The 17,047-nt window shown below is 50.3% G+C and overlaps 1 protein-coding gene and 1 long non-coding RNA gene across 5 annotated transcripts; one reads left to right on the top strand and one right to left on the bottom strand.

The window, feature by feature from the left end:
* LOC146892823 (uncharacterized) lies at nucleotides 1-4,858 on the bottom strand. Of its 4 annotated transcripts, none has more exons than XR_015003487.1 (3): nucleotides 4,738-4,858; nucleotides 578-749; nucleotides 1-486 (listed from the first exon to the last, which is right to left on the bottom strand). It is a non-coding gene; the product is annotated as an uncharacterized LOC146892823 (long non-coding RNA). The 4 variants fall into 4 exon arrangements; XR_015003489.1 differs by lacking the exon at nucleotides 4,738-4,858 and adding an exon at nucleotides 4,037-4,705; XR_015003488.2 differs by lacking the exon at nucleotides 4,738-4,858 and adding an exon at nucleotides 1,465-1,748.
* On the top strand, nucleotides 4,776-13,664 carry Nagpa (N-acetylglucosamine-1-phosphodiester alpha-N-acetylglucosaminidase). The gene is made up of 10 exons (XM_085694620.1): nucleotides 4,776-4,878; nucleotides 4,978-5,436; nucleotides 7,454-7,593; nucleotides 8,929-9,037; nucleotides 9,243-9,371; nucleotides 10,256-10,461; nucleotides 10,564-10,611; nucleotides 11,396-11,497; nucleotides 11,584-11,647; nucleotides 12,898-13,664. The coding sequence occupies exons 1-10, from the start codon at nucleotides 4,793-4,795 to the stop codon at nucleotides 13,106-13,108; spliced, it is 1,554 nt and encodes a 517-aa protein (XP_085550746.1). The 5' UTR covers nucleotides 4,776-4,792; the 3' UTR covers nucleotides 13,109-13,664.
* The last annotated feature ends 3,383 nt before the right edge of the window (nucleotides 13,665-17,047 follow it).

Here is a 17,047-nt window from a genome sequence, read left to right as displayed (position 1 = left end):
TTCTTAGCACAAAGGAAATTTATTTGCTTCAGAGGGACAATGGGCAGGGACTAGGAGACAAATACAGGAGATAGAGGATGCAGAAAGGAAAAAGACAAGGGAGAAGGAGAAGGGGTATTTGCCCCAGAGGGACAAAGGACTGCCTCTGGATAGAGCGGAGACAGATTTGGCCTGTAGGCAAACTGAAGTTTATAAAGGGAGAGAGGGAAACCTCATGTTAGGATGTGCTGGTTGATTTTGACTGGGCACACGAATTAGGTGAGTCAGCGGGGACTTCTGATTGCGGGACTTCAATACTTTGAGAGCTGGACCTTGGTAGTCAGCTTCAGGAGGAAGAGGTGGCCAGTAAAAGAATAGACCCTTGGTAGCTAGCTTTAGGAATGTAATCTAATGGTTTTCAGCAAGGCAGAGAGAATCTGGAAAGGACAAGGCCTGCCACAGTCATGTTTGCCATCCTCTGGCCTGCTAGAGCCCTTCAACCTGTTTCTGAAAAAAAAATACAACAAAGTAAAATTAAATTAAAAAAAAAAACAACAAAATAGATCTACCATATGACTCACGATTCCTGGGTACTTACCCGAAAAGCTAAGTCAGCACAGCACAGAGATATCTGATGATCCATGTTACCATAGCACTGTTCTCAGCGGCCAAGATAGGCATCGGTCTAGATGCCCGTCAGCAGGTAATGAGGGAAATGTGGTGCGTGTACACAGTGGAGTTCTCTTCGGCCGTGAAGGAAGAATTATGCCCTTTGTAGAAAAGTGGACAGTACAAGAGATCACCACTTAAGAGAAATAAGCCAGACTGAGAAAGACAAACACTGCCTGCTTCTCCCACAGGTAGAATCTAGACTTAACATTTTTATGCTCCTTCCTGTGCTTTCCCCTCCAGCTCACACGCTGACCATCCCCCAGCTTTATCAGAGGGCCCAGACTAACCACAAGGCCAGGCTGTTCCACAAGAGGAGCGGCAGCAGGAGGAGCTCTGCAGTTCCTGGGCTCACCCACGACCCACAGCCTGCCAAGCTGAGGCAGAATGTGTGCACAAGAGGGCAACTGTGCCTGGCAGCGGCAGGCAGATGCCAGACTTCACTCAACCCCAGAAAGCTAAAACCAAAACAAAAAAACAAGCAAACAAAAAAAACCCTGATGCTTTCCTTGCTTAGTGCTGGTCTCACCCTGCCTCCAACACACCATACGCCTGCAGCAGCTGAAGTCATGAACAAAGGAAGACATCCCAAAAATGATGAGATGGGGCTTGTTGCTAATGTATAGCTTGGTCTTTTTTGTTTTGATTTTGGTTTCTTGGGTTTTGTTTTTTTGACAGGGTTTCTCTGTGTGAGGTTCTGTGAGTCAGCGCCCATGGTGGGGAAGCCTTTCAGTTGCTGCAGCTATCTCTGAGTTACCCATGTTCCTCCGCACAAACCGTCACCCATGCCTCTATAAGGAACCCCAATAAACTCACTGGCTCCACCAGGCTGGATCTGGAAGGAACTGTTCCTGCACTCCGTTGTTGGTGCTCTGAGATAAACAGATATTTACTCTCGTTCCCCCAGGAAAAGTTGTGCACACCACTGAACACACAAACGATGACAGAACTCAGTCAAGGACATGGGCAGAGCTATCTCCAGCTGAGGAGGGCATCCCTGGCTCAGCTGTCAGCCCAGCTTAAACAGCACCTTCAAGAGAGGAGCAGGCATTGAAACAGATAACACCAAAATCAGAACCTGCCATGGCAGCGGCCCACTCCTGGTGGTCGGAGTGAATAAAGTACTTTTGGAGGAAGGGGGAAATGCTGGCAGGCCTGGCTTGCTGGCCAACTGCCTTTAGCAGCCCAAAGTAAAGAACGGTGGAGGTCCCTCCACCTCCAAGCAGACCATTTAAAACTGCATCCCCCAGAAGAGCAGTCTCTACGAACAGTGCTCACTGGAGTGGCTACTTCAGACCTCACAGTCATTGCGAAGAGCCATTTGAGGGCCCTGACTGTATGAGCTTTGAAGAATCATCATGTCAGCCATCCAGGCTCTCTCTGAAATCTCGGGAGAAGCATGTGAGTTCAGACCACAGCCCAGGGACTGCTGCAAGCCTCTGAGCACCTAGGGATGTTGAGCATCTTAGTCATCTCTTGGCTTGAGGATGCCCCACTCCAGCCTTGCTTCCTCCGTGTGTACTATCTGTCTCTTTTCGGCACAGCAGTCAGACTAGGTGTGCCATGCACCAGCTTAGCTCTAGGAGGACCTCACATGAACTAATTATGTCTAAAAAACATCAGACACACAAATAACCCATTCTGAGGTCTTGCAAAGAACGTGAATTTTGGGAGGGAGCATGATCCCTCAGATCACCAGCCCTCAGAAGCATGGCTCAGGGAAGCTAGGGTTCAAGCACACACATTGCTCACTATGGACAGAAAGGGGCTAGAACTGCTTAAATCCCAGTGGCACCTCTTAGACTTGCAATGCCTCCTGAGGTCAGGCACCAGACCTTGTCTTGGTCACTGCCCTGGGAGAAGAAGCCCCAAGAAAAGCAACATCTGAAAGAAAGTGTGAAGGCAGCAATACAAAATAAACCGTGCTTCCAGGTGACATCATGGCCTTGGCCAGGAGGGTCCCAGGCACAGGACTTGCTTTAACATACTACACTTGACACCTAGAGATCGTGAGTTAGTTATTACAATGTATGTGTGATGTGGGTGGGTATGTAAGCCACGGTGCACATGTGGAGGTCAGAGGACAACTTTCTAGAGTCGATTCTTTCCTTCCTCTCTTATATGGGTCCAGGCATTAACTCAGGTCACACAGCAAGTAATTATTTTTTTAATTAATTTATTTATTATGTATAAGGTGTTCTGCCTGCATGTCAGAAGAGAAAAACAGACTGAATTACAGATGGTTGTGAGCCACCATATGGTTGTTGGGAATTGAACTCAGGACCTCTGGAAGAGCAGCCAGCACTCTTAACCTCTGAGCCATCTCTCCAGCCCCCCAGCAAGTAATTCTTTCTACCTGCTGAGTCATCTCACCAATCATTCCGACATCCCAGAGGCCAGCTAAAGGAAAACTGGTTTCAAGAAGAAGAAATCTCTGGTATGGGTGGAGATCTATCATGTCGAGATAGGTCCAGAGCCAGGCTTGGTGACCTGTGCCTTTAATCTCATCACTTGGAGATGAAGCAGAAGCAAGAGAATCTAGACCAGTAAGTTTCTGCACCCCAATAAGTCTCTCCGATGATGCAGCAATCCAAATCAGACCAAATCAAACCAAATTAGAAAAAGCCCAGGTTTAATGAGTAAAAAAAAAATCCCGGATGATTTTCCAGCCCCCCAAAGAGAAGCTGGGGAAGAGAGATCGAAAAACCACCTGTCTGGTTTTTTTTGGGGGGTGGGGGTAAATGTCCTATGGGAGTGGCCTTGACTATCTCTAGGGAGGGACCTTATTTGGCAGGCTGTCTGAGGTGAGGCAGGGTTTGAGGAGAGATGGGGAAGGGGGATTGAGGTGGAGCTTCCACTAGAACATTCCAGACTCTTTGGGATTATGGATGCCGGGGGTTGGGGTGGAGTTCCACCAGAGCATAGACCAGTCTACATAGAATTTCAAGCCAGCCTGCCTACAATAAGGAGACCCTGTCTCAAAAACAAAAACAAAAATAAACCAAGCTACCCAAAACACAAAAGAGATAATCCAGTCAGGTGGGTCACTCACCTGGCAACGCTACCCCTCTGGGAGGCAGGAACACCTTAGAAAGGTCTGTTCGCCTACTCAGCACTAAAGAGACACAATGTTACCTCTTTGATGAGCTCATGTACTTTTTAAAAACACATCTAGCCAGGCAATGGTGGCGCATAATCCCAATACTCGGGAGGCAGAGATCTCTGTGAGTTCCAGACCTGGTCTACAAGAGCTAGTTCCAGAACAGGCTCCAAAGCTACAGAGAAACACTGTCTCGAAAAACAAAACAAACAAACAAACAAAAAACATCTAAAAGAAATCTCACTTTTTTAATTTTTAAAATTCCATATGTATAGGTGTTTTGCTTACATGCCTGGTGCCTGTGGAGGCTTGAAGAGAGTGTTAGATCCTTTGGAACTGGAGTTACAGACTTTTGTGAGTCACCACGTGGTTGTTGAAAGTCCAATCCCAGTCCTCTGGAAGAGCAGTCAGTACTCTTAACCACTGAGCCATCTCTCTAGCTCCACGAACCAATATTCTTTCTTACATTTTTTTTTCTTGTTCCTAAGACAAACTCTCATGTAGCCCTGACTGGTCTCAAACTGGTCAGGTAGTCAAGGATGACCCTGAATTTCTGATTGTCCTGCCTCCCTCTCCAGAATGCTGGGATTACGGCTTAAACCACCATTTCCGCTTTGGAACCTAGAGATTTGAGCACAGTAAGCAAGCACTATACCAGTTTACACAGTCCCAGGCCCCATTCTTGAGTTTTTGATTCTTTTCTAAGTTTGACAGCATATAAAAATAAAAAGTTGCCGGGTAGGGGTGACCCCCGCCTTTAATGACAGCATTCCGAAGGCAGAGGCAGGAGGATCTCTGTGAGTTCGAGACCAACCTGATCTAGAGAGCGAGTTTCAGGACAGCCAGAGCTGTTCCCTCTCTTGGAAAAAAACCATAAACAAATAAATATTAAAAATTACCTATCGCCCTTCCAGCCTTACCCTCCCTGATGGAATTTGGAGGAGTAAAACAGGAAGGTATTTAGGCCTTTGGAATTTGGAAGCACCTACCAGCTAGCCTGGAGTCACGTGGGGCGGGCCCACGTGACCGGAGCCCCAATCCAATATGGCGGCGCCCAGGAGGCGCAGGCTGCTCTTCCTGTCCTCGCTGCTCGGCTTGCTTGGAGTGGCGTGGTGCAGCCTGGGCTCGGGGTGAGTGCAGCTGCCGGGCCGGCCTGCTGGGGTGCCCCTATTCTGCGTGCCCTCGGGCACAGCCCCCCCTCGAGCTCACGATCGCCCCGTCCCCCGCAGGGTTTCCCGCGACGATGACCTGCTGCTGCCTTACCCACTCGCGCGCACACGTCCCTCGCGGGACTGCGCCCGGGTGCGCGCCGGCAGCCGCGAGCACGAGAGCTGGCCTCCGCCGCCCGCGACCCCTGGCGCGGGCCATCGCGCCGCCGTGCGCACTTTTGTGTCGCACTTCGGGGGCCGCGCGGTGGCCGGCCACCTGACACGGGTCGCCGCGCCTCTGAGCACTTTCTCGGTGCTGGAGCCCGGGGGACCCGGAGGCTGCGCCCAGAAGCGCCGCTCCACTGTGGAGGACACAGCCATCCCGGCCGGTTGCCTCGTCGCCCAGAACGGTGGCTTCTTCCGCATGGGCACCGGCGAGTGCTTGGGGAACGTGGTGAGCGACGGGCGGCTGGTGAGCAGTTCCGGGGGGCTGCAGAACGCGCAGTTCGGGATCCGCCGCGACGGGACTTTGGTCACCGGGTGAGGAGGTGGGGAGCCCCGGGGCTGTCGAGGGCAGAAGGTCTCCCCGATGTGCTTTAGAGCCACCCCTCCGTGCCCAGATTACCTAACCAAGCTTCCCATTATTCACCTTAAGAATGGAGACGCTGACAGCTTCTTTGAAGTTTACTCGTGTGTCACTGAACGCTTGCTCCTGTGATCAGGCCGTGTGTTGGATCCTGGGTAGGCGACCATGAGCCTGAACGCACAGTTTGTGCCTTAGTGAACTTTCCCTAGGAATAGAGAAAACAAACATTTCATGTTCAGCGAAGCCATGGAACCAATTGGAAATAATATAGAGTTTATGGAGAAGTCCCAGACAGCTAGCTGGAGGCCTTTTGCTATCCCGGATAGAAATCGTGGGTAGGCAAGAAGCTTGTCGAGTGACCTCTTTGACAGTTTCTGTACCACTGAAATTTGACAGCAACCAGAAGTGGCAGCAGGCAGGCAGGAGTAGAAGATTGCACCATCTAGTGTCCAAGCTCTCTTACGAGATGAACAGTTCTTGCTAAGGCTGGAAAGTGGGCTTTCCCCAGTTCTTAGCAGCCCCTGGTTGCAGTTTCTGGGCCTGCCCAGGCCTCTCGATCTTCATCCTTCATTAGCAGCCAGGGCCACAACTGTTGGTCTTTGGTTGTCAGAGACCCTAAAAGTTCTTCCAGTGACCAGCGCCTGCAGTTTCTCTTCCCTGACTCTGTCCTTCAACCTCAGTGTTTCATCCTCTCCACTCTTCCACTGTCTCTCTTGTTCACCTCTTGGGCTTGCCTTTCAGACTGTTCAGATATCTTATTGCCGTGGCCTCCTCTGTCTCAGTTACCCCTCCTGCTCTTTCTATGATGGTCCACCACTCACCTCCTTTTTTTTTTTTTTTTTTTTTTTTTTTTTGAATGTGTGCATCTGGGCCAATGTGTGGAGGCCAGAGTTTGATTTCAAGTGGCTTCTCTTGTTCTCTTATTTGCTGATAAAAAGTCTGAATCTGGAGCTCACCGATTCAATTAACCTGGTTGGCCAGCAAACCCCACCTGGCCTCTTATTTCCCTAGTCCATCCCCAGCGCTAGGATTACAGATGTTTGCTGCCTCACCCCACTTTTACATGGGTGCTGGGGATCTAAACTCGAGTCCTCATGCTTGGGTGAAAAGGTTTTTACCCACTGAGCTATCTTTGCAGTCCATCTCCCTACTTGTTAGCTGCCAAGCAGTTGCCTCTTCTGTCCGTTTGTAGCTCAGTGCTACTTCTTCCTTTTTTGGTTGGTTGGTTTTTCAAGACAGGGTTTCTCTGTGTAACAATCCTGTTTTGGAACTAGCTCTTGTAGACCAGGCTGGCCTCAAACTCAGAGATCCACCTGCCTCTGCCTCCCGAGTATGGGGATTAAAGGAGTGCGCCACCGCCTTCTGGCAGTGCTACTTCATTGTGTTATCAGGTCGGTACATGTTACTGAAGATGGCAAGAGAAGAAGATTCTTTCATGGTGTCTAATGTAGACGCACAGGGGAGGCAGCACAAGAGAGTATCTTCTAGCTCACTCCCCAACTCAACTGAAAACCTCTTGCACATTCAGAGGAGAGTGTCTGCACCAGTCACAGCACACCTAGCACGCGAATAAAAGCTTGCCTTTGCGTCAGTCACAACCTTGCCTCTTTGGCGCCCTTTAGTCCTGCTAGGCTACCAGGGGATACCTTCTCCCTTTGACCTAGGTAGAAATGATTACAGGGTCACCCAGCAAAAACTTTGGCACAAACTGTTTCAAACAGCCCTGACTGAGGCCTCCAGAAACCCGAGCAATTGGTGCAGTTTTTGCGTGACTGCCTCGAAATCTCTATGGAGTGTTCTAGACCACTGGTGCTGACATAAGGCTTTGTCTGATTGGCTGTTTGACTTTTGCTTAAGCATCCAGGACAGCAGAGTCTAACAGCCGCTAATTAGTGAATGAATTAAGAAAATGACAGAAAAACCTGGAGTTGTTCCTGCCCGTGAGTGAGCCTCCTGCCTTCCTGCTTCCAGGTACCTATCTGAGGAGGAGGTCCTGGACACCGTGAATCCATTCATGCAGCTGCTGAGTGGAGTTGTGTGGCTCGTCCGCAACGGAAGCATCTACATCAACGAGAGCCAAGCCATCGAGTGTGATGAGACGCAGGAGACAGGTCAGGAAGGGAGGCAGCTGTAGTGCTTTCTTTTTTATTGTTATTATGTTTTGATTTATTTACTTTGTGAGGGGGACACGTGCCGTAGTATGTGGGGAAGGTCAGAGGACAACTCTCGCCTTCCATTGTGTGAGTCCTGAGTGTTGAACTCAGGCTGTCAAGTGTGACAAGAGGCACCTTTACCCTCTGAGCCACCTTCCTGGTCCTAGCACCAGCTTTCTTGAGACCTGGGAACAGTGTCAGTAGGCTACTCTTCAGTGTTCCCGAACATTTACTGAACAGCTATGGCGGGAGTCGTAGGACTTCAGTCTTCCTTAGAAGGGAAATATTTGGCAATAAGCTGGAAAGAGTTGGTAAGTGCCAAAAGAGAAAGAAGGAGAAAGGGGACTGGTGGGGAACAGGTGCACAGGTACGAGAAAAGTTCTGCAGATCTGTGGGATGGTGGCCTCCGCACAGCCGTGGAGCTTGTCACAAAGGCAGAACCAAGAGCCCACAGCCTTAGAGCTCCCACTCAGGACCCACCGGTTAAGTCCTAAGAGCCACTTGGGTGTGGCTGGTGAGTTGGCTTGGGCAGTAAAATGTTTGCCTTGAAAGCGTGAGAGCCTGAGTTCGGGTCCCAGAAAAGACATAAAAGGTCAAATGCCAGGGTGCATGCTTGCAGTCCCAGGGAGAGTGAGCTGGGAGGTGGAGATGGGTGGGTCTCAGAACAGCCAGATAACCTAACCTACATGGTGAGACCCTATCTCAAACGGAAAGTACAAAGCATTCGAGGAGCAACACCCAAAGCTGTCCTCTGCCCCCTCATAGGTGTGTGCACATGCGAACACACATGCGTGCACACCTCCAGAGTGCAGAGTGCTGGTGTGAGAGAGGATGCTTTTTCCTGAGAGTCTCTGCTATTTCAGGGTAGAGAGTGGCGGGGGTGGGGGATGACTGGGGAGACTGTCTTGGATCTAAAGAACAAGCTGTCAGAAGAACTCAGGGCAGAGGCATACAGTTCTGAGAGTGCAGAGTGAAGGCCCTAAGGCAGAAAGCAGCTGCTAGGTGAGGGGGAACCACAGAAACTGGGCCAGGGCTTCATGCATGTCCTGTGTGTTTTGTTCTACCAACATGGAAGTTTCTAATGGAGACTGAGGTCATTTGAAGAGTCTTCTGTCTGTGTCATGGAGGCTCACGGAAGGTGGAGTTGGGGTGTGCCTCAGTGATCCAGTACTTGCCTTGCATACATAAGGTGCTGGGTTCCTTCCCGAGCACCGTCAAAAGAAAGTTGAAGAGCACAGAGGGTCCCCTGGACCCTGGAGGTCTGGGTAACCAGCCAGGCCTCTTCTCCTTCAGGTTCTTTTAGCAAATTTGTGAACGTGATATCGGCCAGGACAGCTGTGGGTCATGACCGTAAGGGGCAGCTCGTACTCTTCCATGCAGATGGACAGACGGAGCAGCGTGGGTGAGTCCCAGGAATCCTCGGGGATGTCTGTGCTCAGTTGACCCCACCTTCTGATAGTTTCTGGGCAGTGGGTGGGACAAGACAGCCCTGAGCCATTCTAGAAGTTTCACCTGCCCCAATAGGGTGATAGTATTTACCTGCTGACCGAAGGGAGATGGTGAAGCCAGAGCCCGTGGGGGCTCAGCTGTACACCCCCTCTGCACAGCATCAACCTATGGGAGATGGCGGAGTTCCTGCTGAAACAAGATGTGGTCAATGCCATCAACCTGGATGGAGGTGGTTCTGCCACCTTTGTGCTCAACGGGAGCCTGGCCAGTTACCCTTCGGATCACTGGTAAGAGCACCTCAGCCACCTTGGTGAGAGTGGAAGCCCTGACCTATCTTCAGCTGTCTCAATCAGTCAATATTGAAACCTGCTCTATGCCAGGCCCTGGGTCTCCAAAGGTGAACAGAAGAGCCAAGATCGCTTTTTTTGTGTGTTGTCTTGTCTTTCGAGATAGGTTTTCTCGTGTAACAGCCCTGACTGTCCTGGAACTCACTCTGTAGACCAGGCTGACCTCAAACTCACAGAGATCCACCTGCCTCTGTCTTCCAAGTGCTGAAATTAAAGGTGTGTGCCACCACTGCCTGGCTGTGAGCCAAGTTCTCTTTCCTCAGTGTGCTGCAGAAACCTGGGACAGTGGTCAGGATAGTGAAGTAGGAGCCGAGGCCATGGCTGGCCAGCAGTGAGCGAGCCCTCTGCCAGAAGGCACAGTGTATGCAAGATGGAGAGCCTGTAAATGGCCCAACAAGAGGCTGGAGCTACTGCTCAACAGGAGAAAGATTTGTCTTGCAAGCAGAGGACCTGAGTTCAAGCTCCAGAGCCCACATTTAAAAGCCAGATGTCAGCGGCACATGCTTGCAATCCCGGTGTTTGGAGGAGGAGACAGGTAGACCTGACACTCAGGCCGGCCAGCCTAGCCTACTTAGCAAGGTCCAGGCCAGAGAGATACCAACAAAATGAATAAAATAAATGCTGGGTACCTAAGGTTGTCCTGACTCCATATGCACACGCTCATGTGCATCCCCTAGTGTGTGCGCGAACATACGTACACATGCAGGAGCACAAGGGTCAGGATGGAGATGGAAGCAAGCTGGAGCAGCCTCCATAGGCTGCCGCAGAGACTTAAGAGGCCAGCACCAAGGCCAAGACCTCTCCTCACAATGAATCCCCCACAGCCAGGACAACATGTGGCGCTGTCCTCGCCGTGTGTCCACCGTGGTATGTGTGCATGAACCCCACTGCCAGCCGCCCAACTGCAGTGGCCACGGGACCTGTGTGGATGGCCGCTGTGAATGCACCAGCCGCTTCTGGCGGGGTGCCGCCTGCAACGAGCTAGACTGTGGCCCCTCCAACTGCAGCCAGCATGGGCTGTGCACAGAGAGTGAGTGGGGAGCCCACGAGGAGGGTGGCGCTCTGGTGGGACCCCAGTTCTCTCACGCCAGGCCTGCCTCTGCCCTCACCTGGCCTCTGTGGTCTTTTGCAGCTGGCTGCCGCTGTGATGCTGGATGGATGGGATCCAACTGCAGTGAAGGTGAGCGCTGCAGTGGCCTGCAAAAGCTCCTGGAGAGGGTGGCCTGGCGACATGCAGCTGTTGCAATGCCTTCGTTCCTCTTGCTGGCCTGGAAGTCGCCTTCAGAGCCCCTTCTCACTTCACATGCAAATCTCTTTATGTCCTCCCTGAATTTGCTGAAAAATTCCCACCAAGTAGGAGCCTGGATTTCAGCACTGTCCACTCAATTCCAAAGACCAACAGCAAAAAACAAGGTGTGGTCAGGACACAGCTCTGAAGGAGATCCACCAAAGTCCTTAACACCTTGAAGGCAGCCCCTGGTATTCCTAGGCGTGGATGGTGTCACTCTGGGGTCAGCCTCGGCACACTTCCCATTCCCTCACTTCCCATTCCCTGTCTCTTCGTTCTTTTATGGTCATCAGCTCTAGAGCCCCCCCCCTTAAAGTCAGGTGATAAGCTTGTTTTTTTATTTGAAATGGGGTCCTAATGCAGCCCAGGCTGTCTTCTAACCCACTATGTAGCCAAGGTTGGCCTTGAACAGCTGCTTCCAGCTTCCACCTCCCACCATGCCCAGCTTATAGGGTGCTGGACATCAAACCCAGGGTCCCATGAATGTCAGGCAAGCACTCTAGAAACTGAAACCACAACCCTGTTTGCAACTGGGTTACCTTTGAGAGCTGACCCCAGGGGTCAGGGAACATCTCTTTCAGCATGGCCCTGCACACATCCAGAAGCCAGGCTGTTCAATAACAATAGACTCTGCCCTCTAAGGTGAAACCTGTCTGCCACCATTTCCTCTCCACAGAGTGTCCTCTGGGCTGGTATGGGCCAGGTTGCCAGAGTCCTTGCCAGTGTGATCACCAGTGTCCCTGCGACCCCCAGACTGGCAACTGCAGCGTCTCACAAGGTACAGGGCCTCCTGGAATCCTTGGGACAGGTCTGGGGTAGGCAAACTGTCCCCAAACTCTGCATCTTCTATCTGGTGTCTTACAGTGAAGCAGTGTCTCCAGTCAACGGAGGCCACACCAAGGGCAGGAGAGCTGGCCTTTTTCACCAGGTAGGCGTTTCAGCAGAGGCGAGCCCCTACACCCCATCCATGACGCTTGGCATCTATCCAGGCACCAGCCAAGCCCAGAGGTTGCAGATGATCCTCTACTTTGTGAGATCAAGGATAGGCATGGGTGAGACTGGCATCCGTGAGTGCAAGGGAGAAGGACCCAGACCAGACTATGGGCTTGATCTCCCTGGCCATAGAGACTCAACTCAGAATCGGAAGCCAGGCTGTAGAGATAGGATTCGCCTCACTTTTGAATTCGTCCATGTGTTGAGGCTTTGGGTAGCTGTTGCTTCCTTTTAGCTGCTTCCTGGATCTCCAACTCCATCCCCAGAGGGCTCATGGGAAGGATTGTGAGGCTGTGGATGTGGCTCAATTGGCAGGTTGTTTGACTAGCATGCCAGAAGCTCTGGGTATAATCCCCAGCCCTTTCTAGGCCAGGTGTACTGGCCCATGCCTTTAATTCCAGCACTTGGGAGGTGGAAGCAGGAGAATCAGAAATCTAAGGTCATCAGGAGTCTAAGGCCAATCTGGGATTGCATAAGACCCCAAATAAATAAACAGATTCATGAGCTGGGCCTTCTGGCATAAGCCTGTCATCCCAGCTACTCTGGGAGGCTGCAGTGGGAAGACAGTAAACTCAAGGCCAGCTTGAGCTACAGATCGAGTTCAAGACCAACCCTGGCAACTTAATGAGACCCTGTTGCAACATAAAAAAGTAAAAAGGGGTCTAAGGTTGTAGCTCAGTGGTACAACATTTACCTAGCATGCACAAGGCTCTAGGTTCAACTCCCAGTACTTCAAAAAAATACATTAGTGACATCTGAACAGCAGTAATGTTCACATTAGAAGTGTGTGTGCGTGCGCACGCACGTGTACATTCTTAGTAGCTGTCTACCTTGTTTTTCGTCGGCCTGAAACTCAAAGATTAGGTTAGACGAGCTGGCCCAGGAGCTCCACCTTCCAAGCAGTGCAGTTGGCAGTGTGTCCCATTGATCCTGGCTTTTAAAAAGTACCTTCTAGTGATTCAACTTGGGTCTTCATGTCTATAAGACAGTCACGAGCTATTTCCCCAACTCCTGAAATGTTTTTAACATCCTTAAAACATCAGAAAATGCCTCTCTTATTTCCTGCATGTGTCTGCAGTATGCCCAGTTCCCACCCAAGCCACTGGGCCCAACATTCCCCGAGTGGTTTCTGACTGCCCCGAGAATGCTCCCCAGCCACCCTCTCAAGTGTCCCTTCTGTCCTAGGACCACGTGGCTGGTACTTACCCTCATCCTAGTTGTCCTGCTGCTGATCAGCACTGTAGTCAATGTGAGCTTGATCCTGGGCTCCAAGGCCGAGAGGAACCGACACCTCGACGGGGACTATGTGTACCACCCGCTGCAGGAGATGAACGGGGAGCTGCTGGCTGCAGAGAAGGAACAGACAGAAGACACTTGCAACCCCTTCAAGGACTGACAGAGACCTGGGCTGCCAATGGCATGCCCCAAACGCTGTCCCTGCTCCTCAGTTTTATGGGGAGGGATGTGAGGCCACTGGCATGGATGCTGCACGCTCCACTCCTTGCCTGGCCATGACCCACCTGTCCCCACGCTGTGGCTCATGCCACCCCAGCAATGCAGAGTTCTGGAGAGCCTGCACCTGCTTCCCCGCCTGCCTGTGTCTGCTGCCCAGAGACCTGTCTCCCACAGAGGTCTCGCCACTGCCAAAGACTCCCAGGAAGCAACTAGCAAATGAAATTCTGTAGCCTAATCATGATAAGAGTGGTCAACTCGCCTGGACCACCTGCACAGGGGTAGAGTAGAAAGACTTACCCCCGGCTCAGCCACGGTGTACGCCCTTATGTAGCCTCATTGCCAGACTGCCAACTAGAATTCTGCAACCTGTCACATAAGCTCCTCATAAGACGGGATGGGGAGGAAGGAAGTCGCCATGTTTACAGACTTTCTATTTTTGTTCTCCTGCTCTCTAAAGGAATTTTCTAATACTTGAATAAATTGGGATACTAAAATGAGCCACCAGGTCTGAGTCCTGGGCAGGGGCTCCTCATGGGGGTCTGAGCCACTCCTAGTGCCCTCTGTTAGCCAATGTTACACAAATGTGGCCAGGCACAAGGCCACCAGGGCCATGCTGAGCCCTGGTTCTGTGTTCCTGCAAGCTCCAATCAGTGTTGTTGCTGCAGGCTAGGTTATACTTTGAAAGCAAGGATTTGATTTTTTGGTCCCACTTGCTCTTTTTCATTCTAGACCTGCATAAGAGTGATTACCATAACTAAACAGTAGAGTCAGTAGTAGGCCATCTTGAAATCTCCAACAAGCCAGGCAGTGCACACTTTTAATCACAGTACTTGCGAGGCAAAAGCAGGCGGATCTCTTAGTTTAAGGCCAGCCTGGTCTACATAATGAGTTCCATGACAGCCATGGCTACACAGAAAAACTCTGTCTCAAGCCCCCCCCCCAAGAAAGAAAGAGAAAGAGAAGAAAACAAATCCCCTCCACTAAAGAAGTTTTTCAATTCAGCCTCAGGTAAATTCTTTGGACAAGAGCGAATGTCATATTCTTTGCCAAACTATTGCATTGTGATCTCGACCCAGTTTCTTTTTTAAACATTTATTTTTTTATATTAATTTTATATTCTAACCAAGGTTCTCCCCCACTGCTTCCCCTCCACACCATCTGCCCCCCAGCCCACCCCCATCCAATCCTCCCAACAGGTAAAGGCCCCCATGGTGGGGTCAATAGTTTGACACATTAATTTGGAGCAGGACCAAGCCCCTCCTCTCTGCATTAAGTCTGAGTACAGCACCCCTCATGGAGAGTGTCTCCCCAGTTTCCTGTGTCACTCTTTTCTAAAGCCTCTTGCACTAGGCCTCCATAGCCACATGGCTTTTAGCATTGCTGTCCTCCAAACTCCAACTCAGATCGCCCATTAAGTCTTGTTTATAGCATTTAACTATTTTCCTAGTCCACAGTCCAGAGTCTTCCACCTTCCTCCAAAAACAGCATGTGTGGCCAGACCTCTCACAGAAATAGCTCACTTCCTGGTACCCACTTTTGTCTTAGTGACTTTTCTATTGCTGTAATGAAACACATGACGCAGGCAACATATAAAGAGAAAATGTTGCTGGTTGGTGGTGGCGTGCGCCTTTGATCCCAACACTGGGGAGGCAGAGGCAGGCGGATCTCTGTGAGTTCGAGGCCAGCCTGGTCTACAAGAGCTAGTTCCAGGACAGGCTTCAAAACTACAGACAAATCCTGTCTCAAAGAACAAAAGAAAAGGGAGGGGTGTTTAATTTGGCCTATGGTTTTAGAGGGCCAGAGTCCAATCTGTAAGAGGGAAGAAACAGTTGAGAGGTAGCATCTTGATCTGCAACCATCAGACCACCAAGGAGAGAAGGAAAGAGGGAGTGAGGAAAGAAACACTGGAATCCCATGAGGTTTGTTTTGTAACTTCAAAGATCATCCCAGTGCTATGCATCCTTTGAAGTCATGCCTCCTAAGCCTTCCCAAGCAGCTCCATCAACTGGAAACCAAGTATTAAAATATATGAGACAAGTGGATGTTAGACATAAAGCAAGGGAGAACAAACCTACACCCTGTAACCCCAGAGAAGTCAAGTAACAAGGACTCTAAGAGAGACAAACATGGATCCCACTGGGAAGGGGAAATAGACAAGATCTCCTCAGTAAACTGGGAGCATGAGGGAGAGAGCAGAGGGTGAAAGATGAGAGGGGATAAGGAAAAGGGGAGGAGAGCATGAGAGAATGGGGTGGTTGATTTGGGGGAAGGATAGAGAGGGAGAACAAGGAAAGAGATATCTTGATAGAGGGAGCCATTGTGGGGTTAGTGAGAAATCTGGCACTAGGGAATTTCCCAGGAATCCAAAAGAATGACCCCAGCTAAGAATCTAAGCAATAGTGGAGAGGATGCCTGAACTGGCCTTCCCCTGTAATCAGGTTGATGACTACCTTACTTGTCATCATAGAACTTTCATTCAGTAACTGATGGAAGCAGACACAGAGATCCACAGCTAAGCACTGGGCTGAGCTCCCAGAATGCAGTCAAAGAGAGGTAGGAGTAATAATATGAGCTAAGGTGTAAAGACCATGATGAGAAATGTTGGTGCACAGAAGAGTTCTACCATAGCCCTGAATGGAGTATAACAAAGGTTTGTTTATTTAGAGATAAACTCACAGAAAGAGTAGTGATCTGTAGTCCTCTGCATGCTCTGGGAACTGGAACGGACCCCAGCAGCCAAGAGGCCCGCACACACTTTTCATCTGCATTTATAAATGTACATGAGACCACACCCAAAGTGGGCTGGTATCTTAAAGGCTATTGGCTGAAGGTAAACCACAGTCTTGTTGCGATACACAGATTAATAGAAATGGGTTAATTTAAGATGTAAGAGTTAGTTAATAAGAAGCCTGAATTAATAGGCCAAACAGTGTTGTAATTCATATAGTTTCTGTAATTATTTGGGGCTGGGAGACTGAGAAACAAAAGATCAGTCTCCTTCTACAGGAAAAACTCACAGAAACAGCTGACCCAAGCTAGTGGGAGCTCACTGACTCTGGATTGACAGCGGGGGAACCTGCATAGGACCAAACTAAGGCCCTCTGAATGTGGGTGACTGTGTGGCTTGGGCAGTTTGTGGGGTCACTGGCAGTGGAATCAGAATTTATCTGTGGTGCATGAACTGGCTTTTTGGAGGAATACCTTGCTCAGCCTAGACACAGTGCGGGGGAGCCTTTCCTGCTTCAGTGTGATGTGACAGACTGTTAACTCCCCATGGGAGGCCTTGCCCTCTCTGAGGAGTGAATGGGTGGTGGGGTGGGGAGGAGGTGGGGGAGTAGGAAAAGGGGGAAGTGGGATTGGTATGTAAAATAAAAAAGTTGTTTTAAAAATAATAAAATAAAATTGTAAATAAAATATATGAGCCAATGGGGGCCATTTCTCACTGGTGGTGGTAGTCCAATTTGGTTTGGTTTTGTCAAGACAGCATCTCCTAAAGCCTAGGCCAGCCTCAGACTTAGTGCATAGCTGAGAATGACCTTGAACTCCTGATCTTTCTACCTCTTCCTCCTCCTGAGTTCCAGAAGTGCAGGCCCGAGCCACCACAGCCAGTATGTGGAATGCTAAGGATGGAACCCAGAGTTTTGTGCTTGCTAGGCAAGCACTGTCAACTGAGCCACACCCTCATCCATACAATTTAAGTCAGTTGTCCGTGTTTAAAGTCAGCACTCCAAATTCTTGGTTTCTCTTTAGAAGAGATCACACAGACACCCCTGCTGTCACTCAGTAGTGACATTCTTCCCTTGCCCTTGGTCTGGATGCCTTCCCCAGCCTCCCAGTCCAGCAACAGCTACCCCAGTCTGTGAGCTGCCCTACCCAGTGT

The sequence above is a fragment of the Myodes glareolus genome, chromosome 9 (genome assembly GCF_982192425.1).
Source record: "Myodes glareolus chromosome 9, mMyoGla1.1, whole genome shotgun sequence".
Classification (NCBI taxonomy): Eukaryota; Metazoa; Chordata; class Mammalia; order Rodentia; family Cricetidae; genus Myodes; species Myodes glareolus.
Note: the sequence above shows the minus strand (reverse complement) of the source record. Positions and strands in the feature narration are given on the sequence as shown.

What these genes read in the sequence shown, in the direction of transcription:
- Nagpa (XM_085694620.1), top strand. Translation starts at nt 4,793, where the DNA reads ATGGCGGCGCCCAGGAGGCGCAGGCTGCTCTTCCTGTCCTCGCTGCTC. An exon ending in GACGGGACTTTGGTCACCGG is followed by an intron (nt 5,437 to 7,453) that starts GTGAGGAGGTGG and finishes TCCTGCTTCCAG; the next exon opens with GTACCTATCTGAGGAGGAGG. An exon ending in CAACTGCAGCGTCTCACAAG is followed by an intron (nt 11,498 to 11,583) that starts GTACAGGGCCTC and finishes GGTGTCTTACAG; the next exon opens with TGAAGCAGTGTCTCCAGTCA.